This window comes from Mchenga conophoros, linkage group LG10 (genome assembly GCF_057382185.1).
Source record: "Mchenga conophoros isolate Kocher_MC1m ecotype Shallow Benthic linkage group LG10, M_conophoros_male_GT1.1, whole genome shotgun sequence".
Taxonomy (NCBI): domain Eukaryota; kingdom Metazoa; phylum Chordata; class Actinopteri; order Cichliformes; family Cichlidae; genus Mchenga; species Mchenga conophoros.
The window spans coordinates 27,327,796-27,340,604 of NC_140535.1; the positions used below are offsets into that span (position 1 = coordinate 27,327,796).

Genomic DNA, 12,809 nt, shown 5'->3' on the forward strand with positions numbered 1-12,809 from the left:
TTTTCAGTTTTTTTTTCTGTCATGGCTCTAAACTTCTTCAACAAGCTGCATGAGAGCAGAGCGAAGGTAGGGGAGGGGCCGTTGGCGTTAAGTGATTTGATTAGGTAATAGTGTCAGCGATGAAAATAAACATTTTTTTTGTGTAATCAATCTCTATCCGGCTTTAACTGTGGATCCCAGTTTCTGTGGTCAGCTTTTCTTCTGAGTAAATCTTCCTTGTTAAGTTGCTCCTTTTACCGTAATTAACCTGAGTGACCTTTGCACATGCCCATCGACAAGACATTTCTTTCACCCCGGACCAAAACTGTTTCCGCCCGGTTTCGAACCGGGGACCTTTCGCGTGTGAGGCGAACGTGATAACCACTACACTACGGAAACCATGTCGTGATGGCTTTCATCCCTGACCATTAGAAGACTCAGAAGTGCGAGAGTCGCTGTGTGCGATATTTTACAGTTATGAAGTGCATCTCTGAAGAAACAACGCACACAGTTTGAGTGGCACAGACCGTCTGATAAACTGGCACGGTAAGCTGCAGTTAAGTTTGACTGAATCCCCTCTGAACACAAACACATTACACTGAAATTGGCATAATTTAAATAAAATAATATCGCTGCATTCATGTGTTTGCAGGTTCAGCTGATGTTCATTATTTGTCTGTGAAGGTTCTCAGTCATCCAGGTCATCGTAGTCAAAGGAGCTTGCAAAGAAAAGCGTCTGGACTTCTTTAAGTTGCTTGAAGACGTTCATTAAGATGTTCATTATTATTGTGTCCAGTTTCTGCTGACGAAAATTCAGCAGAAACTGTTTTTTCTGTGGAGTGACTGTTACATATGTAGTATATAACACATATACAGTACATATTTTGATTGTGATTACGTAACTCATAGTACTTGCACGTCACATCTTGATGCATGCTCAGTGGTCCCGGTAAGTAAATCCCCAAAAGTTGATTCTGTTCATCTGGACGTAGCGTTTTCAGTGGGAGATACGTTTCGTCACTCATCAACGTTATTTCTTCAGTCTCAGCAGGTTTCCAAAATCTTATAAACAGTATATTTGCATAATGAGTGAAACTAGCACCACTGAAGGAACAATGGGCTGGGAGGTCAGTGCCTTGATCATTAATATGCAAATTCTCATGACCATTGATCAGTGGTCAGTCATTATGCAAAAGTACTGTTTATAAGATCGGGGAAAGATAAGAATGAAGAAGTCACTTGGATGAGTGAGGAAACGTGTCTACAAATGATACGCTACGTCCAGATGAACAGAATGAAATTTTGGGGACATTTTCACATAAGACTTTTGTATGTATTGGTATAACAATGCATATACTGAAATGTAATATAAATGTGTTTCCGCCCGGTTTCGAACCGGGGACCTTTCGCGTGTGAGGCGAACGTGATAACCACTACACTACGGAAACTACTCGAGAGATGTCAAAGGGTCCTTTCTCCAAAAACTGAACTATAGCTAGATCACTGAACTCAAAGACATCCTACAACGACAAGGACGAATGAGCGAAAGTAGTTTTCAGTAGTGATGGCCCGCTTGAAGCTGAAGCTCCGGTGCGTGTGTCAAAAAAATCAACACACTGCTTCAGAAGCACTGTATCGAAGCTTGATTCGTTTGGCCAGAGTCACGTGATCGGTGACGTCCGAAGCTTCATTTAGAACCTAACTGCTTCGGTATCTGATTCAATGGTTTATAAGGAAGCGAATCATTCACGGGATTTGTGGAGTGTTTTGATGGTGACAGATAGCGAACCACTGATCATTCCACTGAGAGATTTGGAGCCAGCGAGGAATAGAGGAGGTTCTGTTGTGTGGGAGAATTTTGAGTTGATTTTTGTCAATCGGGTGGGTTTTACAGCTTTGTGTTCTGGCCGTTTACTTTTGTTTTGTGCGTGTTTATTATATCTGAAAATGGGAAAAAGATAAAATGTCAAAAATCTGCCTCCATAATATAAATATCATTAAATAACTTTAGAAAAACTTCCACTTGACTCTTTACATGTAATGTTGTAAAAATATATATTTTATTGTTTAATTAATCTGAAAATGTTAGTCTGCCAAATGTGCAGCAATTGAATTTATTTATTCTCTTTAGCTGATAGTTTGTGGGGCCCAGGTAGACTGTAAAACTGCATCTCTACCAGTTTCTCTGCACTCCAGCCTCCTCTGGGCCATGTGAAGGGATTTTCCTTAAGGCAGGATAAATGATCTCCACCAAAAGGAACAGGTTCGGCCATCGCACATTGTTTTATTAAACAAATAAAACACATTTTTTTAACCACCAAAAAAATACACGTTCAAAGCAACACAACAGCGGCCCAATATCAGACAAAACTCCACTCTGTAGAGTAGGCAATCGTAATGAAGCAGTTGGTTTTATTTTGTGGATTCAAGCTGCTCTTTGTATTTTTGGCCACCAGATGTCACCAAACAGGACTGTGTTGAAAAGCTTCGAGTAATGAACCGTTTTTCAATACAAGCTTCAGTGCTTCAGAAAGCTTCATTTGGCCATCACTAGTTTTCAGCATTGTCTTCTATTGTTATTCTATATGTAACAAGTGTCACCTGGCAGTTTGTTGCTCTCTGCCAGGTGATTGGCTGAAGAGCTGTGAAAAGGTGCCTTCCTCCTGCTGCAGAGTCGGGGCGGTCTGCCTCCCCCCACCGCAGGGAAAAGGGTAACACCACCTGGGTCTGGGTGCAGTTCCCCCCTCCAGGGGCAAGGGAGTGTGATCGTGTGTACAACGTCTCTTTATGTCTGTCTCCACGTTGGGTGAGTGTGGAGTAAGTGCATATGAGAGCATGAGGGTGGGAATGGATGTTTGTGTCTGTGTGTGCCTGTATGTCTGTGTCTATATGTCAGGTTGGGTGTCAGGCGCCACCTCTCTGGGAACATCTCAGGCCCTCCAAGGTATGGAGGCCTATCTCCCCCTACCACCACTTCCCCTGCCAGTGGCGGTCCCCCTCGGACATCGGTGCGTTGGTGGCTCTTTGTGTCCGGGGGTGGGCGTCCAGGTACACACCGGCTCACTCCTTGGCGGCCGCTTATCGGGGCCTGGAGCCTGGGGCTCGCTCGGGCCACTTCGGAGGTGGGGTGCCCCCGGCCTCTCGGCCTGGGGCTCGGTCACTCAGGCGCGGCTGGCTGCCGGCGGAGCTCACGGGCGCGTCACTGCAACTCCCCCTGGCTTCTGCTCCGCGGCTGCTGGGTGAGCCCTCATCTGGGACTCTCCTCAGCTCTTTCTGGGACAGTGGCGTGGCTGCCCCTCTGTTGGTCTTCCTTGGTCTCTTGTGTTCTGGGGGCCTCTGGATGTCTGGAGTTTTGATCTCCTCCATACCTGCTTCATGCCCTGGAGGACGGGGCTGTGGCCCCCCCACACCCTCTAGCAGATTATTACATGAAGGAACCTTTTAAAAAACAAAAAACAAGCGCGTCCATGCTCACAGGTGTACACACGGGTGATCACACCCACAAACTACACCCTTTTTGGCTCCTACCTCAAAGCACACTGTGTTCTGTTGATCTTATGTGCTGCACAATAATGTTTAATATTTAGTATTTACTGTCATATTCCCATATATCATTGTGATGTTGTTTATTCTATTACTCTTGTTCTCTTCTGCTTGCTTTCTTTTTTCTTTCTCAGCAGGTGATCCAGGTGATTGATATATGCATTTTTTTTCTCTGCCCGTTCTGTTGGTTTTTGTCTTTTGCCCTTCTCCCCCGTCCCTCTTCTCAGCTGTTTCTCTTTCCCTCTTTCTTTCTCCCCTTCTTTCCCCCAGTCAAGTCTGTCCCGTATTCAGTAAGTGAAAATAAAATAAACAATAAAAGGTGAATCAAATGGACCATTACGGCAAGGCTGGGATGGTCAATTTGGTAAAGTAAATCCGTTGGGCATCTTTCTTTGCCTTTAGACAACAATTCTGATGGCAAAAGAGCCGAACGGGACAGGCCAAAAAAAAAAAAAAAAAAAAAAAAAAAAAAAAAGAGCTGTGAAAAGGTAGTGGGTGTGTGGAAAAAAAAAATCAGAGGCAATTAATTCACTCAGGTGCGAGTGGGTATACTGTCGGTAAGAGACTTTTGCCATTTTTGTTTGGATCGTTTGCTATTGCATGTGCCTATTTTTAATGTGTCATTGGACTTTTTTAGTGTGATCACGAATTTTAATAGAAGAATTGATCAAGCCCTAGATCGACTGCGCGCAGGGAAACTGATCAATATTGTAGGTATATTGAGTGTTTGTTTTAGCTTCATGATTTTGAATGGTTTCCTAAAATTGATATTTTATTGGGTAATATTTTAATTGATAAAGTTGTTTGTTTTTCAGCTGTGCTGTCTCTGCTGTCCTTTTTTCGTTCTTTTGATTGATTTGTAATTTTGTTTTGGTTAGTCTGTCCAGCCGTAAAGGTGGTTATTGATTGAGAGTAAGTTGTGTAAGGGCGGACTAACCTCCCTTTTGTTTTTGTTTTTTTGTTTAATTGTTTGTGCCACTTCCCTTTATTTCCCAATCGCAGGCCATGCATAGCACTGATTCCCAGCTGCGCTGAGACCCGAATTGTTTCAATCAATCAAAGCTTTATTCGTCACATGCAGGTTGCCCTGCAGTGAAATGGGACCCCTACCCACCCTTACACATATGGCACAAACATTACATGGGGATACAGGTCGGAGATTGGTAGAATCAGAGGGAAAAAAACATTGAAATGTACACTACAGTGGGGAAAGTACAAGAGGAAAAAAAGAGACCCCTACTCATGCTGTGCTTCCATGGTAGGACAGCACGAGAACAGGAAACAAAAAACTCCTCTGCACAAAAAAGCACATAAATGTCCACAGCACAACATTGTGAAGACATGACAAGCCACAGGGGTGGGTGAGGAGTAATCCGAAGCGAACACAGCAGCCCATTCCAGCGCGGCACATGTTTGCAGTGTGTGCCACGATTGCAGTGTCGCTAAGCGGGGTGTGACGGGTTGCAGTGTTGTTATTTTCGCACAGTTTGTGTGGTAAGTCTCATGGACAGCTGGGATATCAGCAGGATGTGTTGTAAGTCCTGTCTGGAAATGACTGGGAATTTGTATGTCTAACTCATGTAATAAATAAATGATCAATTTATTTCTTTGCCCCGTTTACTCATCCCTTGTCCTCGGTTACATATACATTATACATTCTCACTCAGGAGAGTGCACTTTCTTTATATCGTGACTGTAATGCCTTTTTCTAAAGCTTAATGTGTTAAACACAGTCCGGTTTCAACTAAATCATGACCCGCACCGAGCCAGCAGAGCTACAGTACTCTGACAAGCGAAGAATGTGGATGAAAACAGAACTGACTCTCAAAACACCCAACCCTTCAGATAGGGCTGTGCGATATAACCAAAATCTCATGTTAATTTATGAACACAATTCCCAGAAACGTCTAATTTTAAAGATAAAAGTGTTCTGCCAGTGGAGATGCTTTAATGTATCAGATTTTTGAAATTAAAGGTCTACTTTTTTTTTTAAAATTTAATTGAACCTCTGACAATAAAAGTATCAACTGCTGTCTCTATTCAGATTTGTTTGGCCAGCCTGTTTGCCTCCTCTTTTCAGCAGCAAGCCACAGATCAAGTGTGGCAGAAGCAACATTCCCACCGTAAATTCTGTGGAAATTGTGAAGTCTAATTTATTTAGCAATCTTGCAGCTTTAGAATAAATGGATTAAAATACAAAGCACATTCTTCACTGGCAGCTCTAAACAGCCCAAGAAAGTCCACCCCAAAATGAGTGCAAGCCATATTTGGCTCAGTTAGACTATAGTTGGCCAAGCTGTGTTCTCCAGAACAAGACAAGTCTGCTGACTGTGGTCCATTGATTGATTGACACATTGTTATTGCTTGTACATTCACTTGCTCTCTCTTGCATGTCAAACGTTAGAACCTGCTAGTCTTCCTGATGGGTGGTGACAAATAAAAAGCCAGCAACTTCTCTTTGTTTCACATTCTCTTATTTCTTTGCAGGCATACGGACGCTGACCTTCTCAGTCCCTTCTTCTACTGAAATGGCTCTGAGCGGTAAAACTGCAGTAGTGACTGGAGCTGCGATGGGAATAGGAAAAGCCATAACGGAGATTCTTCTAAAAAATGGTGCCAAGGTACGTGTGGCATTGTAGGCATTGACTGAAAAGGTAGACACATCATCATTTAACAGCGTAGGAAGAGATATTTATTATATATAAGATAACTAAAGATAACTAAGCAAGTTGCCTGGATTCAGATATTTTTACACTAAGTTACAGCTCATATGATCAGCTCAGGAAAAGGGCATTGGGGATCAATATTAGTTTTCTTCATAGATAAAGATATCATCTTATTAAACTAATCTCAACTGTACGTGAAGATGCTGCAGCTTTATTGGTGGTGTACGTTTCCACAGAAAACTTACCAACACCCTTTAGTTGGAAAAAACAACTAAGAAAGTTGTTGTTGACATCATGCCAAAAGCGAGGTGAAAAGTAAAAAAGTTGATTTAGTGGTTGTCAACCTGCGAGGGTGCGGGTGGGGGGTGGTGGAGTTGTGGTGCAGTTAAATTAAACTGAATGATTTTCCCAGAGAAAACAACCAAACAAGAGTTTGTTTTTTTTATGATATCATGCTAAAAGAAAGGCTAAAAGGCTGAATGTGATTCTTTACTTCTGAGATAAAAGAGGGACATGGCCTCAATCTAGTCTTTAAATCTTTATTTGCCTCAAGCAGTTCAAACAAAACAAATACATGGATTCTCCTTCAATCAGAAAACCAGTCAGTCTGCAAGCAGTTCACTGTAGCCAACTTCCTGAAAGATGAACCTACTTATTATTACACAGGATTATATATAGAACTGTGCTTCTTTCACGTAAGTCTAAAGTCTTATGTGAAAGTAAGAATTGATTCTGTTCATCTGGACGTAGCGTATCAGTGGGAGACACGTTTCGTCACTCATCCAAGTGACTTCTTCAGTCTGATCTTTTCCCAATCCTATAAACAGTACATTTGCATAGTGAAAGCTCAATTGTCATGAAAATTGGCATATTAACTTACCTCCCAGCCCATAGTTCCCCATTTCTGTACCGGCCTCGCACTGGTCTGCACAAACAACTTCTAAATATACTCAGGCATAGCGTGGCCAAATATATGTGTGCAATAAGATTCAGAGATGTAGGTGTGAAATCTAACTATGTGTACGTGCAGAATTAAACTACGAGCAACAGTAACAGTGGCCTGCATGCCCAACCCGGGCTTCATCACAGCTCACCAAGCTACAGGCAAAATCACAAAAATAAAGTAAGATTTATAAAAAATGGTCGACCTCACAAGGCGGTGTCGGAACTTACCAACACCCTTTAATTACTGCAAGTCTGTCAAAGTAGTTCATATGTTTTCAAATAGCCTAGATGGGTACCTAACAAACTGACAGCATATCTGTCCTTTCTGTCAACAGGTTGTACTTCTGGATAAGAATAAAGCCGCAGGGGAGAGTTTGGTCGAAGCCCTGAGCAAAGAGTACGAACCAGATCGAATGCTGTTCAGGGAATGCAACATACAATCAGATGAGGAGTTCAAAGGTAAAACACATGACATTGGAAATCAGATTATAAATGTTGGAGGTACAAAGGTTAGCATAATTGTAAAGCACTGTTTTCTCCTCTCTCAGCTGCCTTTCAGAAAGCCGTAGAAACCTTTGGAGGAATCGACATCTTGTGCAACAATGCCGGCATGTTCGATGAGTCTGAGTGGGAGAATATGGTCTCCACAAACCTTGTGAGAAAGAGAAAGCACAACAATTAATTATATTTCTAATACCTCAAATTTATGAATTGCTGATTCATTCAGAAAGATGTTGTTCCTTTTATTAGTTAGTCTGAAATAAACAATTGGCAACCTGAGAAAGTCCAAATTTAGTAGGCTTGGGTTACATTAATCTTCCTGTTATTCATCACAATGTTTTGTATGCAGATGACTGTTTGAAGTGTTTACAGAGAGAAAACAGATTTTCACTGTATGAACTGATGCCAAAATGACGGGTTTTTTTTTCCTGTAGGTGGGCTCTATTAGGGGAACTTATTTGGCTCTGGAGGACATGAACAAATTGAAGGGAGGTCAAGGAGGGGTCATCATCAATGTTTCATCCTTGGCAGGTAAATACTGTAAATTCAAATTGGAGACAAATTGGAGACATACCAGACTAGGATTGTAAATGTCATTACATTAATAACACTAAACTTAAACCCTGTACAATGATTGATATAACCCATCCTACAGGTCTTGGACCTTTGCTTACAGCTCCTGTCTACTCGGCTACTAAACACGGGCTGGTCGGATTCACTCGATCCATTGCAGTAAGAGATTCTCCCATGAGATTGTTTAAGAAGATTTAAAAAAAATCTATCAAATTTCTGCAGAAATTAATTGAAACTAGAGCAAATTTAATACTAATAAAATGTTTGCCTTACTTTTTCATTTTTATCTTTATTGTTTGGCATTTCCTGCACATTGACCTCACAGTTCAGTCTGAGGCAGCGCTCGCACATAACATCAAGTGAAAAAGAAAGCGTTCACAGGACTCTGCAGTGAAAAACACCACATTATTCAACAGCTTGTAGAGCCACCGTGTAGCAGCAATAATATCCAGTAACCATCCACGTATGACTCCCATTGTTGGGGAGAAATTTTAACTCACTCTTCTTTACAACATTTTTTCAGGTTTATGGAAGTTTGCAGGTATTTGTCTATGCACTGATCTCTTTGACTGCAAGTCCTTCATTACTTTCTGTTTGGGCCATTCTGTTGTAGATTTGCTGCTTGGGAGCATTGTCCCGTTCCATGAACACATTTTAAACAAACCTGTACTGGTTCTGGACAGACAGCCTGAAATTTGACTCTGGTTTTACGTCTACACTGGCAAACAGTTTGTGGTAGTTTGTTTAATTACTTTTGTCTGAAAATGTTCCTAAACGGTTACTACAATTCTTTGGATGGTTAAATTTGTAATCCAGTGTGGAGGTGTAAGAGGCAAAATTAGAAAAATGTGCAAACATTGTGCACGTGCACGATATGTGCAGAATCTTTCAGACTTCATCTTTAAATTTGGAATCTTTGGACACTGAACTTCAAAAATGCAAATGTTGAAACAAAGAGCACTTGTTGTTTATCCTCACACTACGCTTTCTATGTAGATGAAATGTAACTTAAAAAGCCTAACTATGTGTTGTTGTTTTTTCCAATAGGCTGCCTTTGCAGCATCAGACTATGGTATACGGGTCAATGCTATTTGCCCAGGTTTTGTTCAAACAAACCTGATCTCTGAAATGAAATCTCAAACGGGCCAATTTGCCCACCTGGTAGATGCAAGACTTCAGATGCGAGAGAATCTTGGGGTGTTAACGTAAGTCTTTGTTTGTAGTAACCCCTACAACATCAACATTTTGGGGGGTTTCCCCCTCTACAACTGGATTTAAAATCATCTTAAAATGCATATTGTATCTTTTTGACGCAGTGCAACCGAGGTAGCAGAGTGCATCCTTGAGCTGGTAACAGATGAGACCAAAAATGGAGAGGCCCTCGTGGTCGTAAAGGACTCAAAATTTTATGTGACTTTCCCAACACTGGATAAGAGCAGTGACAAACCATAAAATCATCATGTCAGTATCTGATATCATTCTTTAAGTATACTTGAAGTTAAAACACACACACACGCGCGCGCGCGCGCACACACACACACACACACAAAAGAAATACTGCTCAAACTATGTTTTGTTTTGGTTTTGTCCCCCTCATAAGATTTTTGGTATTGTGTGTCATTATTCTGTACCTTGAAAAGTTTTGAATGAATTCTGGTAAAACTTTGTAAGGGTTTGGAGTGGGGTCATGTCAACAACCTATTAAAATTTGGCTTACATCCAACAAGGTTTTCATGGTCAACTTAACGATTTGTTGGTTAAAAATGGGCAAAAATCCTTATTACTTAGAGCACCTCATAAAGATTTTAAATATCATGTCACATTTGATGTCTGACCTCTCCTTCAAGGTCAAATAAGGTTAAAATATTCATAAAATGTCTTTTATCTTTAAACTATGCTTAAACGACTGTAGTGTGGTATCATGTTCACCTTACACAAGAAAGTCTGGTTTCAGATCAGTGAACTAACAATCTTCATGAACAATGAGGCTTCTGAACTGTGTCCTGATTCCTATTTGAGAAAAGAGACATATAACTGAAGGTCCATAGTGCGTCAAAAGAATGATTTTATTAAAACACATATATGTGGTGAAGATGGGCTCTTTTTATAACATATGATGACCAGTAATCTGCATCACTGCAGATGCATGTTCCAGTAATTCCAGGTAGGAGATATTCTAAAAAAAGAACAGCTACTTCCTTTGTTTCTCCAGATGCTTCCTGTTATTCCACCCTCTGCACTTCAGAACAGAACTTGAGCATGCCATTTACAAGCAAAACAAGTCTGTGTGCAGGCAGACGTATGTCTGTGTTTTAACCTCAGTACATGACCTCACTCAACAAAGACCTTTTAGAAGTATACTTCCTGACTCTGTTTGAGTCATCTGTTACCAGGCAAACTCCAATGCAGCAGGCTGCTGAATGCACCCACACAGGCCTTTATTCCATCTCTAGACAACATGTATAATATGTGGTAAATTGTACTGTAAACATGTAGGCAACCTTTCAATAGCTGTACTTGGCTCCATTGATCGGCCAGACATCGCGCTGCCCGTAGCTTCAAACCATTAATTAACTTGACCTAGCTTCAACTCTTTAATTAGCAATATGTGTATAACATGATTACAGTTGCACCTGCAATGAAAGATTATGTGCTTATGCTAACACCTGAAATACAGACTTTAATGTAACATCAACAGTTTCAATAAATGTGTCAATGAAATGATAATGATAAATCATAAGTGATGCAACAATAATAATAATGATTATGAATAGTAACAGTAAAATAATATTTCATCTCTACAACTGCTTAAAGTCCTCCGATTGGCCTCCCTGCTGCTGCGGAGCCTGGGATGGTCTGCTTGCCTCCACCCCGGGGGGAAGGGTAACATCTCTTGGGTCTGGGTTCTGTTTCCCCCTCTGGGGGCGAGGGTACCTGGACCCGGGGTATAGAGTATGTTTGGGGAGTGTGATTGTGTGTACATGTCCATTTATGTCAATCCTTACGTTGGGTGAGTGCTGAGTGTTTGTATATGTGTGCATGATGGTGGGAATGCATGTTTGTGTCTGTGTGTGCCTGTTTGTCTGTGTCTGTGTGTGCCTGTTTGTCTGTGTCTGTGTCTGTGTGTGCCTGTTTGTCTGTGTCTGTGTGTGCCTGTTTGTCTGTGTCTGTGTGTGCCTGTTTGTCTGTGTCTGTGTCTGTGTGTGCCTGTTTGTCTGTGTCTGTGTGTGCCTGTTTGTCTGTGTCTATATGTCAGGTCGAGTCTTAGACTCCACCTCTCTGGGAACTCCCAGGCCCTCCAAAGTGTGGAGGCCTATCTCCCCTCACCACACTCCCTGCCGGTGACTGATGCCCTCAGGGGTCGGTGCATTGGTGGTTCTTGGTGTCCGGGGCTGGGCGCTCAGGTATGTACCAGCTCACTCCCGGTGGCTACTTGGTGGGGCCTGGCGCCTGTTGCTCGGTCAGGCCTCCTCTGGGGTGCAGGGGGCCCTCAGGGCTCCGGCCTCTTGGCCTGCGGCTTGGCTCACTCTGGCACAGCTGGCTGCCGGCAGAGCCGGCGGGCACGCCGGTGCAGCCCCCTCTAGCTTCTGCTCGGTGGCTACTGGGTGACGCCTCGTCTGGGAATCCTCAGCCCTTCCCATGAAGGTGGCACGGATGCCCCTCCGGTGGTCCTCCTTGGGCTCTCGCACTCTGGGGCCTCTGGATGTCTGGGGCCTGGATCTCCTCCATGTCTGCTTCATGCCCTGGGGGACGGGGCTATGGCTCTCTACATCCTCTTGCAGACCATTACATGTGGAAACCATTTGAATACAAGCACGCTGATCCACACAGGTGTGCACACGCGTGTTCACTTTTGTAGACTTAAATTACACCTTTCTTGGCTGCTACTTCAAAGCACATTGTGTGCTGTCTGTCCTGCGTGCTGCACAACAACATTGAATATTTAGTATTTATTGCTGTTTACACTTAGCTAGATTAATGCGATGGTGTTGTGTTTAGTATGTTGCTTTGGTTTTTTTTTTGCTTGTTTTCTATTCTTTCTCTCTCAACAGGTGATCCAGGAGATTTTATTTTATTTTATCCCTTTCTCACTGTCCCTCTCCCCTTCTGTTTCTCTTTTCCTTCCTCTTTCTCTCTCCCTTTCCTATCCCTCACTCATGTCTGTCCCGTCTGTAACATCTGAAAATAAAATATAATAAATAATAAAAACAAAGGTCGATCAAATGGACCAATACGGCAATGCCACGATGATCCATTTGGCAAAATAAATCCATTGGGTATCCTTGTTGGTCTTCAGACAACAATTCTGACGGCTAAAGAACCAAATGGGACAGGCAGAAAAAAAATCCTCTACTAATACACTATTAAGTATCATGGGAAAATAATGTAAGTTATACAAACAAACAGCCAAGACTAGATTCTTTTGACTCATTTTCAATAAAATATTATCTGTCATTGTTGGGAGAACATTTTTGCGACTTCTATTCTTATATTTTAGAACACATGACATTTTTAATGTTATCTAATCATTTTCTTCTTCGGATGCTGTCATAAATCATATTTATTTTAGAACATATGACAATTTTGCATATCATTAATATA

At 41.9% G+C, this 12,809-nt stretch overlaps 1 protein-coding gene and 2 non-coding genes across 3 annotated transcripts; 1 reads left to right on the forward strand and 2 right to left on the reverse strand.

Moving 5' to 3' along the window:
• Positions 1-305: 305 nt before the first annotated feature.
• trnav-cac (transfer RNA valine (anticodon CAC)) lies at positions 306-378 on the reverse strand. The gene has a single exon. It is a non-coding gene; the product is annotated as a tRNA-Val (tRNA).
• Positions 379-1,354: 976 nt separating this feature from the next.
• trnav-cac (transfer RNA valine (anticodon CAC)) lies at positions 1,355-1,427 on the reverse strand. The gene has a single exon. It is a non-coding gene; the product is annotated as a tRNA-Val (tRNA).
• A 4,492-nt stretch (positions 1,428-5,919) lies between these two features.
• LOC146566091 (15-hydroxyprostaglandin dehydrogenase [NAD(+)]-like) lies at positions 5,920-10,685 on the forward strand. The gene is made up of 7 exons (XM_085287988.1): positions 5,920-6,143; positions 7,469-7,592; positions 7,682-7,788; positions 8,069-8,165; positions 8,290-8,366; positions 9,255-9,412; positions 9,524-10,685. Exons 1-7 carry the CDS (start codon positions 6,051-6,053, stop codon positions 9,657-9,659), a joined length of 792 nt encoding a protein of 263 aa, XP_085144114.1. The 5' UTR covers positions 5,920-6,050; the 3' UTR covers positions 9,660-10,685.
• The last annotated feature ends 2,124 nt before the right edge of the window (positions 10,686-12,809 follow it).